Below are 20,062 nucleotides of genomic sequence, written 5' to 3' on the forward strand. Positions count from 1 at the left end.
TTTTGTCTACCTACTTTTGGACTTCACCAGATGCTAGCATGACATTTTTCTACTGCTCAACTTATCATATTTATGCTTTACCATCTTCAGTCTGGTGCTCTCAATGCAATTTCTACAAATGAATTAATTCTCACAATCTCCCTGTAAGGTAGATATTCTTACTCCTATTTTACACTTGGGGAAACTGAGTCAGAAATGAAATGACTTGTCCAAGCTCATACAGAGATTAAGACCAAACCTAGTTCTCTTGACTCCCACTCTTACGCTTTAGCTACACAATCCATAGCCGATCTCACGGCACAAAATAGCACTGGAATAGGCCTGTGGTTTAGCCCTCTGGCACAGTCATCAAGAGAGTTCAACCCTTTCTGAGACAGCATAGTCAAAGTCCAACAGAAACCCAAATAATCTTTAGCCCTGCTAGACTCACTTTTCAGCCCCCTTTCTTTCAGATGAACCCCACCTAAAGCAAACAACATCAACAGGTTCCTGATGACCAATCTAAATTAGTTTGTGTTAGGCATACCCTTCCATAGGAAGGCTCTAGCAGATTATAATCTTCAATTAATTTCTAACACCAACCACTCTCTCTCTCTCTCACACACACACACCTGCAAACTTTGTCAGCTTTAGACAATTCTAAAGGAATGTCTACACTATAGAAACTATACAGCATAGCTATGTTTAGATTCAATGCAAACCTTCTCTTTCAGTAATTCATGCTGTACTCCTACCTCTGCGTTATTCATGCTCCTTTGTATGTGACCTGTAGAAGAATCCTTACATTTAACAAATACAAATCACTAAAGAAAAGTTAATTCTAAGTCTTTTTTAATACATCAAGGTAGTTTAAAAGATCCACTGAACTAATAAGGCTAATATCTATCTTAAATATTCTGGTCCTATCTTTTTCACAATAGCAATCAATAAGAGATGTCATTTGTATTTCATTATAATAGCAGCACACTACCTAGTTGAACGTCTGGTTCAGCCAGAAGCTTTTCCCATATGAGTGTCATTATGCTGACAAATGTCAGGTATGTGTTTACCAAGTAAGAAATCAAGGCTTCTTTCCTGAGAGTGTTAACTCTTTCCTGTTTTACAAAAGGGGAGTCTCTCAGTTGTGTTATGATTATTAGTGAATATTAATCCATAAAGAAAACACTGTTTAAAAATACACTAGGGGAAGATGGTGTGATGGGTTGTATGAACCTCTCGCTGGCCAGGAGGGGTTAACAAGCTGCAATGACTCCAATCAGCCCCACACAATTACCTCTGGAATCTAGGGGTCAGATTCCCAGCATGCAATTTTCTCCATCCCATAATGCCATCCATAGACCATAATTTTCACACCTTTTTTTAAATATGCCACAAACTGTGTGGAACATTTTGGTGTTTGCCATCTCTGACAGCAGCATGGAGCCCATAAAACTTTGCACTATTCTCATGTAAGTTGCAAATACAGGATGCATGATTCTCCTGTGTTTGTAGACCCTCAGGAAGCACCACAACAACCAGGGACATGAGGATTTATTTGAGGACACATTGCTGAGGGACATAGCAAAAAACAATTAAAACTGCTTGGTGGCATCCAAGAAGCAGTTGCAGACAGTGGAGTGCCACTTATGGGCCAGAGAATCAACACTGAGTGGTGGGATTGCATTGTGATGCAGATTTGGGGTTAAAAGCAAAGGCTGCAGAACTCTTGGGTGCAAAAGGCCTCATTCTTGGATCTGTCTGCCAAGCCTGCCCCATCCCTCTAGCTCAGAGATACCAGAATAAAAGTTCCAGTCAGGATTTCATTGTTTACATCATCCTAGTTCTCTTTCTGGAATACAGAAGAGAGGGGTGGTCTCTGAAATGAGGGATATACAGAAAAGGGAGAGAGAAAAAGAGAGAGTGTGGGGAGGAGGTGTGTACCATAGGAGAATGATGTAATATCTAAGCAGCTGTGGTCCAAAAAATAATAAAATGTCACACATTCAGCACCTTTCAATCAAGGCTCTCAAAGCCCTGCACAAACATGAACCCTCACAACAACCCTGTGAAAAATATAAATATTAACCATTTTACAGAGGGGCAAACTGAGGCACAAAGAAGTTCAGTGACCTCAAAAGTCACATACTGACCAGAAGCAGAGCTGGAAACAACTCAAGAGTCCTCATTCCCCCATCGTCTGACCTAATCACTATCCTAATGGTCACCCCCACAAACTCCCTCCCAACCCCCTACTCCAACCCCCATGCCCTCCCTACCACCCAAACTCCCCCCACCTGTCCCAACCCCCAGGCCCTCCCTACTCCCCAATCTGTCCCAACCCCCTCACTCCAAGCCCCATGCCCTCCCTACCCACAATACTCCAGTCCAACCCCCCTGCCCCGCCCACAGACCCCGTCTCCCGAGGGCTGTCGCGTTGCCATGGAGACAGAAATCTCCCGGAAGGCACGGAGTAAGTGCGGCCCCCCGCGGAGCCGCCGTAGTGATGACATCATCAGAGCGCGCCGTCTCTCCGGCGGTGATGGAGGAAGCCGGGGAGCCTAGTCGGGAAGAGAGCGGGGACTCGGGCTCTACCCAGGAGACTTTTCCGGCTGCCTCATCGCCCGGGGCTGTCCCCACGGTCTCCGAGGAGCCGCCGGCTGCGGCAGAGAAGACCGAGGGGGAGGCGGCCGAGCCCGGCGGGGGCAGCGAGCCCAGAGTGGACTGCCAGGCGGGGGAGGTGAGGGCTGGAGGAAGGGGAGCGGGGTAGAGAGAGGAGCACAGGCTGGATGGGGAGGGGCGAGGGGATTACGGTGCTGGTACCTCAGTTATATCTAGGGTCCTGCCAAATTCACAGCCTTGAAAAGCGTGTCACAGACTATGAAATCTGATCTTTTGTGTGTTTTTACCCTCTACTATACAGATTTCGTGGGGCGACCAGTGTTTCTCAAATTGGGGTCCTGACCTAAATTCCCTCTAAGCTGCATGGCTGGGCAGCACGCTATTACGGGCTGGGCAGTGGGGAGAGGTGCCTCTCCCTGGCACTGGGCTGCTGCAGTGGGAAAGGTCTGGAGGACATCCTCTCTCCCTGCCATAGCCCTGGGGCAGCCTTCACCCAAAACTGCTCATCCTTGGCACCACCCCTGACCCTGAATCCCCAGCAAGAGCCCTCACTGCCCCCCCCTTGTCCCAACCCTGTGCCCCTCTGGCCTAGCCTGCTTCTGCACCCCAGAACCCACACCCCCACTGCATCCCAACACTCTGACCCAGCCCTGAGCCCCACATCAGCTCTGTATTAGTGCATATAACAAAATTCACTTTGCACAGGGATGTAAAAAATTAGAGGGAACATTGGTTCTACCTCAAAAAGGAGTCCATTTTAGGGAGGGGGTCACGGTATTGCCACCCTTCTGCACTGTCTAAAGAGCTGGGCAGCTGCAGAGTGGTGGCTGTTGGCTAGGCGCCCAGCTCTGAAGACCGTGCCGCACCAGCAGCAGCACAAAAGTAAGGGTGGCAATACCATACCATTTCACCCTTGTGCACTGCTGACTGAGGGCCCAGCTCTGCAGGCAGCAGCACACACGTAAGGGTGGCAATGCCATAAAATACCATCCTTACTTCTGCGCTGCTGCTGGTGGCAACTCTGCTCCTGGCCCCCTAGTTCTGAAGACAGCACAGAACTAAGAGTAGCAATACCACAACCCTGCCCACCAATAACCTTGTGACCCCTTCCCAACCCTTTGAGGCATGACTACTCCAGTTACAACACTGAAATTTATTTAAATAGCTGAAATCATGACATTTAATTTTTTAAAAGCCTATGAATTTTGTAGGGCCGTAGTTAGTTCCGCCACCACCCCTGGAAATTTTCCTCCAGCCACTGCTGTGTCCCAGGGGCTCTGCTCCAAAGTGCAGCCAGCTGCTGTGGGCTCCTGCCCCTGTGTTGTATTGTGGGTGCCTTCAAATCATGAGTTTTTTGCACAGCTGGTGACATTACTATGATGCTGCTAGCATTATGTGGGCAGGCAGCCCATTCTTTCTTTCTCTCTCACACTCAGTATGGGCGAGAAGAGGTTGTCCAGAATGGAAGGGTGTAAGAAAGTAATTGAGCATTAGGAAAGCCTGAAAATTCAGAGCCATCCTAAAACTAAGTCAGCCACACAGTCCTCTGATTTGTGTTTATGTTCACATGCTGTTGTAACAAAGCAATAGCAGCCAAAATACGCTTGCAGATTAAAATCTGGATTCTGTTGGTTGTATATTTATGTTACTGCTCAGTGTATGCTTAATAGGACTGTACACAGACTAACCACCGAGTACTGAAAGCTGTAGTTTGAAACTGAATAACAGAGACCTCACCAGAAAGATGATGATCTCTTGCAGCAGGTGAACAGCCAAGAAGGCTTGGAATTAGCATCAACAGAAACTGAGGATTCTACATTGCAGACTTCTGCAGCTAAGAAGATAAAAATAGAGATAAAAGAGAAGAAAGAGAAGAAGCAGAAAGTAGATGAAGATGAGATTCAGAAAATGCAGTGAGTACACCTTAAATTTCTAATCCATGTGATGCCAAGTTTGGTCACTGGACTGTCTAATTACTTTGACAACTTGCTCCTCGTCCGACTGAGTTTAGCTCACCCAATTCATTGCACAGAGCCTGCTGCTGGAAATAAAAAGTACTATTGCATGTCATATGCACTGTCAACACTTAAGCCTAATACTGGAAACTATTTTATAACTTGTTTTCTCTGATCTTCGCCTTCATAAAGGAAAATCTGAGTCCCAGTTTGTAAACCAGAACAGTTAATATTACTTTGCACCCAAACCTGTGTATTAGCTAAGTAGGGCACAACCTACCCTCCTCCTTTTCATGCTCTTCCTTATGCCTAATAAAATGTTTCTTCTGAAGTGGTGCACTGTAGAAACAGATTGGGGGAAAGCTTTTTAAAGTGAAAAAAGTCTGTCTTCTGTTATAACTGATCTGCTTCCTCTTTCCTCCAGAATATTGGTTTCTTCCTTTTCTGAAGAGCAGCTGAACCGCTATGAGATGTACCGCCGGTCTGCTTTCCCCAAGGCTGCTATTAAACGGGTAAGATTCTGCAAATACTCAGTCCGCAGAGGAACATATGAGGTGAAGGAGACAGCTTGGTATGTATAAAAATAAGGGCACAGAACATCACTGTAGTTTAGATCAGTTTGAGTGTACAGATTTCCAACAACAGAAGAGGTATTAAGCAACCTCCACTCATATTGACTTCAATAGGTGCTGCTCAGCATTTCTCATGCATAGTCTAAGTGTTCAAAAATAATAATAAAAAAAACCCAAGTCTTCAGCTGCAAGGAAATTTCACTTAATTGTATCTTCTTTTCTCTCAAGCTGGTCCAGTCCATTACTGGGACTTCTGTGTCTCAAAATGTGGTTATTGCCATGTCTGGGATTTCTAAAGTCTTCGCTGGGGAGGTGGTAGAAGAAGGTGAGTGCAAGAGGAATATTTTAAGAAGTGTGAGTGTAGTGGAGGGGAGAAATATTCTAAGAATATGTTGTTTAAAGATTATTAAAGCAACGAGGAAAGCTTTTGAAGTGAGAGGACATGGTTATTTCAATGTAACTAACAATTTAGACCTTTGTCACAGCATCTATACAACTCAAAGAAATTAAGACAGTGTTTACAGCAGTCTTCCTATTATGAACTGGGTGTCTTCAGGGGCAAAAACAGATGCCTCACAAACCCTGATTCTGCTATCAGCAAGGAATTCAGCATGAGAGAGGTGACATTTAACTAGCATAAATCCATTCTTCTGAAACTTGGTCTCCATTAATTGATGAGCTGAAATCACTATATAGACTCATAGACTCTAGGACTGGAAGGGACCTCGAGAGGTCATAGAGTCCAGTCCCCTGCCCTCGTGGCAGGACCAAATACTGTCTAGACCATCCCTGATAGACATTTATCTAACCTACTCTTAAATATCTCCAGCGATGGAGATTCCACAACTTCCCTAGGCAACACTATATGAAACACTATATTGAAGGGTGAGCTACTAAAGTCGCTGTGTGGAAATGTTTACAGTACATTTGAAAGGGAGACTGTAGTCTGTTAGTTCAAGCCACCCAGTCTGTACAGACTTATTAAAATACTTGTATATCTGTATAGGTGGTATTTTGCTGGAATGATGAACCCTGCTTGTGGCTGTTTCTACAGATTCCCTCACACGACAGAAGTAATCTAGTATCTTTATTTGAGATGAGCCTGTATGTGGCATGTGGTTTGGGATGGATGCAGTGATCCAATAGGTCCTTTCCATCTCTACCATATATGCTCATCTCCTGGCTCTAGTGTATTAGTCCCTAATACATGTGCTCCTCAAATTAACCAACCCCTGAATATTTTAACAAGTCAAAGTAAAAAGGAGCATTGTCATCCGAACAACTTGTTTTAAGAAATTTAATTGAAGTAATCTCAGCTGTTGAATAAAATGTAATTTTACCAGTTAGTGTGTGTTATATTCTCCTTCACTCAGCTTGGATAATAAGATCCAGATTAGTCAGTTTCACTCTCATTCTTACATAATGGTAAAATGCTCCTAAGTGTGAATTGCAGACACTGCAAGGAATTCTAGCTTTTGTTGTGGATTTGAAGTTGATGACATTTATGAATAGCAGAACCTGCTCAGTGAAAGCTAAAATGTTCGCTTTTACTATCTGAAAGCCTCTTTCAGACACTTGCTTAACCGTGTGAACTGTCTTGACAGATAACATTCACTGTTTTTTGGTTTGTTTAGCATTGGATGTGTGTGAGAAGTGGGGAGAACTACCACCTCTTCAGCCCAAACATATGCGTGAGGCAGTCCGGCGGCTGAAGTCACGGGGGCAGATCCCGAATTCAAAGTATAAAAAAATCACCTTCCATTGAAGTGAAAACTAGAGAGCAGTTTAAGAAGCAGGAGATCCTGGAGAAGCTGGAAGAGAACAGACTACCAGCTATAAACCACATCACCTCAGAGCTGCTTAAACAGAAAGCTTCCAAACCTTCTGCACTTCTAGTGTCTGCAGTATTAACTATTGAACCAGTACCAAAACAGAAGTTTCTTAAAACAAAGCTAAACCGAGTGCATGTGGCCAGTTTCTCAGACTATGAAATGCTTCCGTATACAACTTCTGCAAGATTTGTGGTAGATAAATATGAAAAATGACCGTTGTGGCTGAAGTTTAGAATAACTTTGAAACAGCAGTACGGACAGCAGCCTTGTTCACTTACATTTGTACGTTAATACTAAACTCCTGGAAGGAAAGGCCTCTATATTGTATCATATGCGCATAGGAGTCCTTATTTCAACATGTGTTAACAAACCTCATCAAGTGACTGCTTAAGTTCTGATTCTCTCTTTAAACACTTCCTAAGCAACTTACCATAAAAGGTGCTGGTGGTGGAGGGGGCAATAACTGACTTGGAAATGGTGTCAGGGCCATCAGACTTACAGCTGTGGCTATATGAAACAGAGCTAAACACTTACACAGAAAAAGGATACAAAGTGTTTGGTGGAATAGGCTTTTTACTTACAGAGAGGATGATGTAGGGGTGCTGGTGACAGCTACTGCTATAACAGGTATATCTATAGAAAGGGAGATTTGATACATTGAACACTCATTAAACTTGCTATTCAGTTAAATGGCTTGTGACCTGGATTTCTCATTGATGGGGCAGATGGAATGTCACTGAGTATTGAGGTAGCTGATTGTATGACTTGGGGGGGGGGGGGAATGCTATCCTTAATTAACACTGAGGGAGGTTGTAGCATCTGCCTCTGGATATGTGCAGGCACTATATTCCATAAGCAGGTAAGGGACTGCTGAAACAATGCCCTATTAGTAGTTTCTTATACTTCTTGGTGATAGTGGCCCACCTTCCCACAACCTAGAGCCATTGTCACTTTTCCTATGTACTGTTCAGCCACATTCTGCACTTATTCAGCACTCAAGAAAACCAGCCTTGGTGAAAATAGACATTTGACATAGTGGAAGTTAAGTTTAGTTTTTTCTTTTTAAGGTGATTCACAGAACCGAAAAAAAAAAATGCACTCATGGAAATGTAACACTGCAACATAAGATTCCAATACTGACTAGGTCTTAAATTCAAGTCAGACTTGTACACAGTACTCTGCCTGTACCCAGGATCCCTGTTCGTAAGCAGATAGGAGTGGTGCCCTCATACTAACAAGAGCTACTGCAGCCCACACTCATTCCTAATGTAATACTGCAGTTACACAGAGGATTAAGTTAACTCATTTAATAGAACATACAACGGTAGAGCCAAGTCTTCAAAAATCAACCTTCCCATAACACTTAAAACAAAGTAATATTTTATCAAACTCACTATTTTTTCCTGTTTCAGCTCCTCTCTTCAATCCTCAACAGTGAGGAAACTTTTAAACAATACGGAGCCCAGTGAGGCTCTGATACGTAGGGTCCCTGTATTGTACCAGAATACAGATAAAGAGAAGCACCCAATTTTTTCCTGAACCTAGCTCTATACTGACTAATCCAAGCTCCTCTGGTCATGCTATTGGAAATTGCGTTCCAACTCTTGTTTGGGCGGCAGGGATGGAAGAGAAAGGGAAGTAGCTTAGCGCCACTGCAGCTAGATACCAGTGCTGTGCAAAGCCTTCCCTTATCACTCCTTACACAAACTGCTAAAAGACACAGCAGGACATCTTTAAAACAAGAAAAAAGTGATTCTTCAAGCACAATGTGAATAAAGCAGTGGGATCAGCATCCTCTCCCTCTCAATAGCACTTGCAGGAGTACCCTTATCTCAACAGGAAGAGATGGAGTGTGCATATAAGCATGTAAATTGGACTAAATGTTAACCTCCGTTTATATGAAAGTGACCAACAACTTCACCTTTGAAACAAAAGCTTGGACTTTACACACACATTTCACAACATTAGATGTCTTTTACACCTACAATTAGCTGTTGTACATTAATTTCACAGCAATTCTGGTTACATATAAAAATGGATGCACTGTAGCATTAGTGCCTGTCTTAGGAGAAAACTGTTTAGCTCAGTAACAGGGTGATCCTCACCACATGAGATAATACTTGCATTTCTACAACCCCCTTTTCTTTATTTTAAAATTATTCTGTGCATACACAAGGTGAGGGTGGTGGGGAAATACTCAGTCAGTCTATCCCCACACTACTGCTAAAAGTGCATTCTCTTGGTAACAGATTCTCTGCCCATAAGATCAAACAAGGGCTGCTATATTATGAGGATTTTTCAACATAGATTATATGTGCATTATTTCCTATCACAAGAGCTGTTCTGAGGAGGCATGGGACAGGAAAGATGCTTTTGAGGAAAAGCAGGAATATTCTAGTATAGAGAGATGGTGGACTATCCTCCCTCTTCCAGGGACAGAAATGAACATATGAAAACTACATCAGCCAAACAAGATATAATACACAGTAGCCACCACAGCTGAATTAGATGAGGATAGAGACTGTACCACAACTGCAAAGCCGCCTGGAGTTCTGCCACCCTACGTTTGCCTCCGGCTAATGCTCAGATCGGGTTGGTTGTTTAAAACAGACTTTTCCCTTCAAAAGCAAAATAATTTCTAATTGCTAGCTCCCAGTATATGCAGTGAAAGTCAGGCTCCTGCTGCTGCTGCCATACCTGTTTTTAGGCATTGGTCGGTTGGACCTTGACAGACAAACAGATGGCAGAGATACAGTCCTCCATCTTACAGCAGTAAGTCAGTGCTGTCTTTGCCCCCAGGCTGCTGTCTCTTCAATGGTACTGGTCAAAGACTACAGCGTGCCATGCAGTTCCATCTTCTGCCTAATGTAGTCAAAAGATTTTGAATTTAAAATTATCCCAACAATGACAGCGCTTTGTGTTGGGTTCTGGCATCCTGTCCATCTCCTCTCCTTTCTTCCATACCCTGACTTGAGTGACATCTGCACGGAATTCATGGTTGGCTCTTTCCAAGCCATTGTTCAGTACCCTCTCCAAATCTGTACCATCAAATGAGCACATAAAAACATGCACCCTTCCTCCCTAGAGCTGAAGGGCTTAGACTACATGTTCCCTACTAAAGAGAAACATCTGATAGGCCCAGGATTAGGCAAAAGAACAAATATGCAGGGAAAAAAAGGTTATATTACAAGTCATTTTTTCCTTCTCATCACTCCCCAGACCTTAATTCATCAAGATGGGTGGGGATCAGCTGTTTGTTCTAGAGGCACTAGAAAAAGTATAGTGTGCATTACAAATCGTGCGTTAATACAAATATAAAATACATCCTGAGAAATCCAATCCATAAAAAGTTTGAAATGCATTAAAATCCAAGAGAGATTCAGAATGCAATAAAGTGCAGTGAGTGGGCAGTCTTCATTCTGACACTTGTATGGTTCTATATTAAACTGTGCAGCTTACTCTTCCATTCAGCACTATCTTCTATCACGGGTGGAGTCTCTCTCTCTCTGTCTCTCTCTCTGCTGGATTCTAGCATGTTCTGTTTATTCCCTTGTTAGTTAAGGAGCACACATGTGTAGTTGCTTCCTCACCCAGTGCCAAGGCTGTGCACTAGCTCAGCCAAGTAAAATGAAGAAATAGCGAACTTATCAGCCTTTAGAAGAGCATTTGCTTCCTGCAACATTATAAAGGGTATTTTCGTAAATGACTTCTTTCATGAACTCTCTCATCACCTTCTACTAGGTTTTCTTACCTGTAAAAGCTATTGAATTTTAGATAAATAAAGTCACACACTGACTTTGACCACTTCACCTTCATCACGGAAGCACCTCGGAGAAGGTGACCACTGAGTCAGCATCTTCCAAGAGTGAACATTACCCAGCTGCGGTTTTCATTGCCTTCAGATAACTAGCAGAGAGCAGCCAAGGTAGCCAGAAGTCACTAAGGAAAGGTCTGCGTGTCAGCACCCTGATGAAACATACACCATCAGCCCCTTGTGGAACTTCCACATCACTTGATTCATCTCTGGCTCAAAATACATGGCTAGGTTGGAATTCATGTAGTTGTTGCTGTCAGTGCTTTTCCTCCCACATCAGTCTGTAAACCTCTGGCAGATATGTCTGAGTGCAGTACACTTCACAAAGGGAGATTACAGGCCTTCCCCCTCTCCTGCCCCTTGGCCTGTACACTCTGCACTCAGCCTGATACCTCAGTGGTCAGTTCAAGAAAAGGTTAAATAATCTTTCGTTAGGAGAGGCTGGATTTCTCCCACTTCAGCATGGAGAACACAGCTGAACTCAGCCTCTGTGGTTTCAGCTAATGAGCAAGGGTCATTTTTCAAAGTGGCAGCCTTCACACAAGGCTAAAGGCAATAGCCAGTGTATATGGACACAGTGTGAGAGGTGGGGTTCAGGGACAGCAGGTGTGAGCAGGGTGCATTCCAAAATCTAGTACCCCCACAGCTTCGTTTTGTCCTGGGCCTGCAAATTGTTGGGTCTCTTCTATTCCCCTTTTCCACTATGTACTACACTAGACAGGTTGCAGGGGGCACATCTGCAAGTCATGTTCCCTCCCCTATGGAGAGAAGTTATTTCCATATCTCTTGCAGCCAATCACCCCAGCATTTCCATCCCATCGTACTCCACATCGTACGCACTCACTGCAAAACAACTTCTGCCATGTTTGACTATGCCTTAACTGGGTAAGATGACATTATTGCTTTTGCCTGTACTCTTTGGTGAGTGTGTTTGGGCAACACCACCCAGGAAGATAGTAAAGGAAGTACAGACACCCACCCCACCCGCCCCTGTAAACCATCATGAACAAGGAAGCAGATGCAATGGTGGTGTGAAAGCAGGCCAGCAATACCATTGTAAGATGACTGGACAGGGGTGCCTGGCTCTTGACTACTGTTCTGCATTTTCTGCTTGCAGACTAAGCACTGCAATGGTTCAGTGATATAGAGTGTAGCACCGTACCGTCAGGACAGAGGGACATGGCTGCAAAACCAGAACCAGATGGCTCCTTGTTGCTCATTTCCCTTCATCCAGCCAGGGCCTCCTCCCCTTCTACCCCACGTAAGAGTTCATCCTGCAATTGCAATTAGATTTCCATCCCCCAAGGCAATTCCTCTCTGCTGAGGTTGGCCTCTCAGCAGCAATGTAACAAACTAGCCGCCTGGTGCTGGTGGTGATCTCTGCTCCTCCTGAGCAGCTGCTGCCTTGGGCCTCTGCTGTCAAAGCTGGAAGAGGGGATCGTATTTCCTAATTTCCTGCAGAAGGCGTGCTATGTCCAGATTGGCTTCTGCTAGGGCTATTTTCATGGTGTGCAGCTCCTTCTGCAATGCTGGGGCTTCCTTTAGCTACAAAAGACAAGGGGAGAGGGAGGGAGGGAGAGAGAGATTTTTCCAAAAGGTAAAATGCAAACCAGACCAGACTGATGATTTCTCGCAGTACTGTCAAATTGGAATACGAAACCAGGAGCTTGGAGATGACCTGCAGCTACATGCTGGGGAGCAAACAAAGTCTACTGACATACTGATTCCATTTGGCTTTTTCACATGAGTACCTGCTGACAGATGCACTTCCAACTGTTTCCTAGAATACCTTTCATGGCCACTATTATATTCAGCTTGTACAGCCATCAGTGGCAGTCTAATGGCCACAGGTCTCCATGGATTCCTACCCAACTTCTAGACACACAAACAGACTTGCAGCAGGAGGGGATTTTCCTTCGCAACAACTCTGGTGTCACACAACTATACTTGCAGGCAAGGCAGCAGGACAAATATTGGGCTCCATTCTGCACCCTTACTTATGTGAATTATCCTTATCCTCATAAGCAGGCATACTAAAGGTAACAGGACTCCTTGTGTAAGGACACCAGGAACCACCCCTTAATTCAGTCACATCTGTTTCTGCCTCCTTGACTGAAGCTACCTATTGGTCTTGTTATACATATGGCCCTCAGAATCCCTCACACAGCTCTACAGCATATGGCAAGGCTAATGTCAACAATGTCTTGGACAATCATGTTTATTTATGGGTCTTCCTTGAGCTGTGTTATTCTTTCATTCAGAATTTAGGCCTCGATCCTGCTCCCACTGATTTCAGTAGAATCAGGAAATTAATTACTATTATTGTATTACTGTAGCATCTAGGGGTTCTAGTTGTGATCACTAATCCATTGTGCTAGGTGCTACACACGCACAATCAGAGATAGTCCATGCCCCGAACAGATTACAACCTAAATACATGAGGCAAAGAGTGGGAGGGAAAACAGGTACAGAGTGGAGAAGTGACTTGCCCAAGGTCACCCAGCAGGCCAATGGCAGAGCCAGGTCTCCTGAATCCCAATTCAGCACTTCACCCACTAGACCACAGTGCTTCCCTCAGCACATTTTTCAGTAGCCAATGATCAGATTATCTAGTAATGTCTGGGTAAAGGAAGGGCAATAAAAAGTGGAGGTTGTTTTTGCTTGTTTGCAATACAAAATTATTTGGGTTCCAGATGTTTGGATCAAATTAAACAGTGAGTGAATTAAGCAGAAGGTTCCATGTTTCCAGGAAATTCTCATGTCTATAGGACTCATTCTGTGGTTGCTTATGACCTATTTTCTAAAAGTTTCCACATCTGAAAGAACATCTTCCATTCTGGGATTGGACAGGTGGCTGAAAGATGGATCCCCTCAGAAAACAATGTTCGTGAAAGTGATCAGGAGAGTTTGCTGCAGAGTGATGCAGGCATTGCTCTTGATTCCAGGCTGAGTGTGAAAGGTGAGATGGGAACTGAATCCTGACTGCTCTCACAAGAGAACACTAGGGCTTCCTATCTATAAACACCCTAGATGAGGAAAGAGACATGCATGTATAGGTCTTACATTTTCCAACCTTATGTTTTCTCATCAGCAGCCAGCTGTCTGGGACACAAGCTATTGCCTATTTGTCTGGAAGTAAACATGCAGAAATGGCTTACCTGTAGTTCATGTACTGCTCCTGTTGGAACTGCCAAAAGTCTCTTTACTGGGACCTTCTTTTCAATCAGATCTTGCTCAGGCTTCTTCTGTAAAGATAGTCCCTCCTTTTGTGCAGCTGGAAAGGAACACAGAAATACTAATATGTGCACTTATGAAGTACTTTTCATAACAGGGTCTCAAAAGTGCTGCACAGACATTAGTATTATCCCCATTTTAAAAATGACCATACCGAAACACAAAAAGTCACTTGCTCGGGCTTCATAAGTCAGTGATAATGACAACCAGAACCAAAGAAACCTCCAGTCCTATTTTAACGATTACACCAATGTTGCCTTGAGCTTCTAATTTATAATCTCAAGCAAAAGTTTGTGAACAAGCAAGAAGCTACACCAGTAGGAGTGGATGCTTATGAGAATATCGGAGTATTGTAGGAGAGGGGTGCTTATATAGGGGACATAATATTCTTAGTCTGTTCCAGCAGAAGTGGTTGCAGAGAATAAGGGAACAATGGACGCTGATCAGATACTCCAGATCTAGCCTCCCACAGCAGAGGCATATTTCAGTTCCAGTCTCTACCAGCAGGAATCACTGCAGGGTGTTCTAGTCTCCAGCAATGGTGGTGAAGGAAGAGGGATCCAGGCTTCTCTGCTTTACTGACCTGTTACAGAGAATACTCCATCATCGCTGCGCTTCACAATAATATGATCCACCGCCAAGGTTATGGGGATGGTGCCAGGAGAGGTAGGGTACACCCGAGGACTGTCATCCTGCAAAACAAACAAAAATTATGAGCTGCCATGTACAACTCCATGTACAAGGCAGCAAAAGATTTCCTCGCAAGTCCTCACAGTAGCCATGTTACTGCTTCTGGCATTTTCCAATCCCAACCAGGGCTGACCGTTAAACAGAAGAGAATGGCTTTACACAAGGGCTGCATGTAAGCCTTAGTTATCTTTACAGAAATCCTTCCCGAGTGGCAAAAGGGAATTCAGTCACATCCCTGAAGATGACCCGGGTCAGTCTCTCATCACAAACCCCCTGAAGGCCACATCTCATAGTTACTATCTTGCATGTCCCAGATTCAAACTTTCATCAAAATTGGCACTTAATCTGCAGATGGCCCTGCTGCTTCACAGTAAGCCTAGCCCATGCTTGTGTGAGGAGATACAGACCAAAGGAAGGGGCATGTAATGGTCGTACGGAGTATGACAAAGACACATGGCTGGTTACAGGTGGGTTATCAGACCTCTCTCTGCACCAGGTGCCATCTCTCACTGAGTAAGTGGCAATAATACTACTACCACCCAGCTCTTAAGCAACTCTTTCCACCTGTAAATCTCTAAGGGCTTCACAAAAAAGGGTCAGAATCATTGTCCCCATTTTACAGATGAGAAGAGCAGCACAAAGGGGTTGAGTGAATTTCCTGAGACTGCAAAGCACGTCACTGGCAAATCTGAGAAGAGAACCCAGGAGTTTCAGACTCCCATTCACATTCCCCATGGTCAAACCATTACACTAAGATTCCAAGGAGCTACCTGTTCACCATTAAGGTTGTTTTTAAGAGGTAAAAGAAAGGGTAGAACACCATTCTGCACATTTTATTAAGGAAATGGCACCTCTCCAGACAGCCGCAGTTCTCTTTTCCTGGTAGAACCTTACTCACAGCTGAGCCCTGGATACCCACTTTTCCCTGCCAATGCACACACAAACACACCTTCAGCGTAATCTTGGCATCCACAATTTCTATCTTCATGGGAATCACCTCGGGTACCACTTCATCCTCGAGGAAGGGTCCCAGGTTGGTGAGGGAGGACATCAGGAGCTCTGCACTATAGCTGTGGATCAGGATGTGAAGGAACCCGTTCTGGACAGCCAGAGGTGAGTGCACAGTGGCACTCGGTCCTATTTCAAGACGTAAGCACACTTCTGGCTGGGTCTGATTAGCTTCTGTGGTTAAGGGCTTCTCTACGGTTGGATCCCCTAGAGGCACAGAAGGAAATCATAGGGGTAGGGGGGCTGGATGGTATTGGCCGTAGGCTATAGGCCTTTAGGAGACATACAGCCTATAAAGCCTTTCATTGCTCAGGCACTGGATGAAATCCAGTCCGTGACGGAAGTGATCAGGAGTCCTGACTGGTGTCAGAACCGCCCCCTCTGTCCTATGTGAAACAAGTTTCAGTCCAATTTTCAAACAGACAAGTGTCCACATCGCAGAATCCACCAACACAACTGGCCCCCTCAGTGGCAGTCACGTGAGCCCCCTAACTCACCCCTCCACTATGTCAGCTCCAGACAGTTTCAGCGTTCTTGAGGACTAGGTTTACTCCACAGCACCTAGAATCTTACATGTATCGAGCAAAACTGCACCCCCCTAATTAGGGACCTTTTGTACAAGACAGGAGGCTTTTGCATTCCAATTGAATACTATGTAATTTTATAATTTTATTATGCCCCCTAGTGAGAAAAGGGTGTATCGCTATCAGGGGGTATCACTAGCACAGTAATTGCTACTCTCTCTTTCTTTTAAAGATTTTTAAGCTTGAACTCAGTGCTGGTGAAACATCCTAGATTAAACGCAGTGTAGTCTGAAGACGTCTACTTATCCACAGCACAGATAACAGCATCAGGAGCAGCAGTGCAAGCTTCCCCACATAGCTTCTGTAAGCATTATTAATTATATGCATTACTATAGCATCTAGGAACCAGGTTCCCATTGCGGTAGGCACTGTAGAGACAAAGTTGCTACTCCACAGAGCTTTTAGCCCAGGAGGTCACTATCTGACCTAGACGGAGCCACCTTGAGGCATGATGGAGAAGTTCAGTCTCCAAGGCCAAATCCTTAGTTTCTCGGCTGAAGCTACCAACAAGGGGCCCCACTAGTGTTATAAAGCTGGAAAGGACCACTGTGATCATCTAGTCTGACCTGCATAACAGGACCCTGCATCGATTCTTGTTTGAACTAGAGCATGTCTTTTAGAAAAACACCTCATCTTGATTTAAAACTTGCAAGTGATGGAGAATCCACCATGACCCTTGGTAAATTGTTCCAATGGTTAATTACACTCACCTGTTAAAAATTTGCACCTTATTTTAGTCTGAACTTGGACTTTTGTGTGGCATTTGACTTGGTACAAGGATAGTACATCAACACTATTACCATTATCAACCAAACTTGTAATCTCATTAAAAAGAGATACTAGGTTAGTTTGACAAGATCTATTTTCCATAAAGCCATATTGATTGGCATTAATTACATTACTCTACTTTAATTCTTTCTTCATCAAGCCCTTTATCATCCACTCCATTACTTTGCCCAGGATCAGTGGCTGACCTATAATTACCTAGGTCAACCTGTTTACTCTTTTTAAATACTGGCATAACATTAGCTTTCTTTTAGTTCTCTGAAACTTCCCCAATGTTTCAAGACTTATTTAAAAAACCAACATTATAGTCCAGTGAGTTCCACTGCCAGTTCTTTCAAAACTCTTGGATGCAAGTTATTTGAACATGTTGATTTTAAAATGTCTAGCTTTCAACAGCTGCTGTTTAAATATCCTCCTTAGTTACTGGTGGAAAGGACAGTATTTCATCATCATATGTTGTAACTATATCATCTGTCTTTTCCCCAACTATAGAATACATACTTAATATTTTTTTCCTTTTATGTATTATTATTGACAATTTTTCCATATAGCAATGGACCAATAGCATTATTACATTTCTTTCTATTCCTAATATACTTGAAAAAGTCCTTATTGTCCTTAGCTCTGCTGGCCGTAGATTTCTTCTTGTGCCATTTTTCTTCCCTTATCAATTTTCTTCAGTTCCTAGCTTCTGCTTTCTATTTATATACACATGCCCCACAATATATTTTATAGCTGCTTTCATTTCTCCTCTAAACTAGGTTGTTTTTTCAACCAGTGCAGCCACCCCTGAGAATGGAATTGTGGCTTTTGCTGCATGTAGTGAAATGTTCTTAAAGACTTCCCAATTATCGTTCATATATTTCTGTTTCAACTCTTTCTCCCAACTGATTTCTCTTATAATTGTTCTCAACATTGTGGAATTGGCTCTTTTAAAGCACAAGTATCTATCTATCACTGATTTAGACTTTATTCTGTTTGGATATAACATGTGAATCAATTGTGGTGGAGGGAGCGTGATGTGGCCACCTGTCCACTGGGAACTGAGATTGGACTGAGAGCCACCAAAACAGCCATGGAAGCAACTTTTGGACACTGGATTTGAACTACTGAGACAGAGGCTCTCAATATTGTCAACATTTCACAGACATTGTTACTGCACATGAACACTGAAAACAATATTTACAGTTCATGGCTTCCTAATAACAGCCAGTGCCTGATGCTCTGGTTTCAAAGCCAACAGGTCCAAAGGCCAGCATCTTACCCACACAGCTGCTTTGTAGATACTGCCACATTCCAATATTGCCCAATTGCTCCAGAGTAACCTCCATAACTTGTACAGCAAGTGACAGATCATCGCCTTTTGCCTCTATCCCGCAGTTCACCTCATTCATTTTCAGCACCAGAACAGAGACCTGAAACAATAAGTCACAGTACCACTTGTCAAAATAGCTACATTGCCCCCTTTGCAAGGTTCCTTTAAAGGAAGACTTTAGGGAGAGGGAGGAAAAATCTGACCAGCTGAAGGCTAGGGTCTTCTCCACTCTGAGAAGCTGAGCTGTTCATGTCAGGCGTCCCTCTATCCTCATCTTCTACCATTGGGCTTACTCTGCTGCCTGCATCACGAAGGTCCTGAAGAAGTTGTCCTGGGGTGAGGGAATCCAGGCTATGATCTGAAAACAGATGATGACTACTCAGATACAGTTCCACTTTGCCACCTTCCTGAAAACCATCAAAAGCAGTTTGGATTGATTTAATTGAAAGATAGAAAGTTCAAATGACACATTTATTGTAATCCCCAACACCACACTTTGCCCTTCTACAGCACTTTTACAAATATTCCACCTACCTATGTACTTCTATACCACTACAATCACTGTAATATCCAAGTGCCTTAGAAGTCTAACATGAATACAAAAGGTTTACGCTTCTGAAACCCAGAAGGGCTGTGTATTTTTGTTATATTTAAGTTTATTTATTTGGGGGAATGGTAGGCTAAAGAAGTGGGTTCTGAACATTGTGTTCTGCAGGTCCTGAGATTCATGGTCATTCTGATTCTTCCCAATAGCGATATGTACAGTCACAGACCAGCTGCCCAGGGGCTGCCTCTTGCAGTCAGTATCAAAGTTAGCACTCCCACTGTTCTAGAGGAGAATACCCATTACGGGAGATTATGACCATGCAAAGTGAGCCCTCAGGTAGTCTGGGCCCACCCATGGAGGGCTTTGAAGAGAAGGACGTTATATATATATATATATATATTAAATAAACTAGAGAAATACAACTTAGATGGAGCTACTATAAGGTGGGTGCAAACCTGGTTGGAAAACCGTTCCCAGAGAGTAGTTATCAGTGATTCACAGTCATGCTGGAAGGGCATAACAAGTGGGGTCCTGCAGGGATCAGTTCTGGGTCCGGTTCTGTTCAATATCTTCATCAATGATTTAGATAATGGTAAAGAGAGTACACTTCTAAAGTTTGAGGACGATACCAAACTAGGAGGGTTGCAAGTGCTTTGGTGGATAGGATTAAAATTCAAAATGATCTGGACAAACTGGACAAATGGTCTGAAGTAAACAGAATGAAATTCAATAAGGATAAATGCATAGAACTCCATTTGGCAAGGAACAATCAGTTGGACACATACAAAATGGGAAATGACTGCGTAGGAAGGAGTACTGCAGAAAGGGATCTGGGGGTCATAGTGGATCACAAGCTAAATATGAGTCAACAGTGTAATACTGTTGCAAAAAAATCAAACATTGTTTTGGGATGTATTAGCAGTGTTGTAAGCAAGACACGAGAAGTAATTCTTCTGCTCTACTCTACACTCATTAGGCCTCAACTGGAGTATTATGTCCAGTTCTGAGTGATACATTTCAGGAAAGATGTGGACAAATTGGAGAAAGTCCAGAGAACAGCAAAAAAAGAAATGATTAAAGGTCTAGAAAACATGACCTATGAGGGAATATTTCAAAAATTGTTTAGT

General features: G+C 43.5%; 2 protein-coding genes across 3 annotated transcripts in view; one reads left to right on the plus strand and one right to left on the minus strand.

The window, feature by feature from the left end:
- Positions 1-2,493: 2,493 nt before the first annotated feature.
- On the plus strand, positions 2,494-7,647 carry TAF11 (TATA-box binding protein associated factor 11). Of its 2 annotated transcripts, none has more exons than XM_030561327.1 (5): positions 2,494-2,716; positions 4,360-4,511; positions 4,978-5,065; positions 5,354-5,450; positions 6,760-7,647. In XM_030561327.1, exons 1-5 carry the CDS (start codon positions 2,519-2,521, stop codon positions 6,888-6,890), a joined length of 666 nt encoding a protein of 221 aa, XP_030417187.1. In that variant the 5' UTR covers positions 2,494-2,518; the 3' UTR covers positions 6,891-7,647. The 2 variants fall into 2 exon arrangements, with proteins under 2 accessions (XP_030417187.1, XP_030417188.1); XM_030561328.1 differs by having other exon boundaries at positions 4,363-4,511.
- A 341-nt stretch (positions 7,648-7,988) lies between these two features.
- The window catches only part of UHRF1BP1 (UHRF1 binding protein 1), a 63,367-nt gene continuing 51,293 nt past the window's right edge, over positions 7,989-20,062 (minus strand). Inside the window, exons 16-21 of the mRNA XM_030561326.1 lie at positions 18,592-18,746; positions 18,338-18,488; positions 15,645-15,910; positions 14,589-14,697; positions 13,930-14,045; positions 7,989-12,316 (exon numbers count right to left, since the gene is read on the minus strand). Coding sequence (XP_030417186.1) covers positions 12,191-12,316; positions 13,930-14,045; positions 14,589-14,697; positions 15,645-15,910; positions 18,338-18,488; positions 18,592-18,746 — 923 coding nt within the window. The 3' untranslated portion in view covers positions 7,989-12,190. The remainder of the gene's footprint in view (positions 12,317-13,929; positions 14,046-14,588; positions 14,698-15,644; positions 15,911-18,337; positions 18,489-18,591; positions 18,747-20,062) is intronic.

This window comes from Gopherus evgoodei, chromosome 4 (assembly GCF_007399415.2).
Source record: "Gopherus evgoodei ecotype Sinaloan lineage chromosome 4, rGopEvg1_v1.p, whole genome shotgun sequence".
Lineage (NCBI taxonomy): Eukaryota > Metazoa > Chordata > Testudines > Testudinidae > Gopherus > Gopherus evgoodei.

Coding starts and splice junctions, on each gene's coding strand:
- TAF11 (XM_030561327.1), top strand. CDS start 2,519: ATGGAGGAAGCCGGGGAGCCTAGTCGGGAAGAGAGCGGGGACTCGGGC. Junction 5,066..5,353: donor CCAAGGCTGCTATTAAACGG/GTAAGATTCTGC, acceptor TTTTCTCTCAAG/CTGGTCCAGTCCATTACTGG. Junction 5,451..6,759: donor TGGGGAGGTGGTAGAAGAAG/GTGAGTGCAAGA, acceptor TGGTTTGTTTAG/CATTGGATGTGTGTGAGAAG.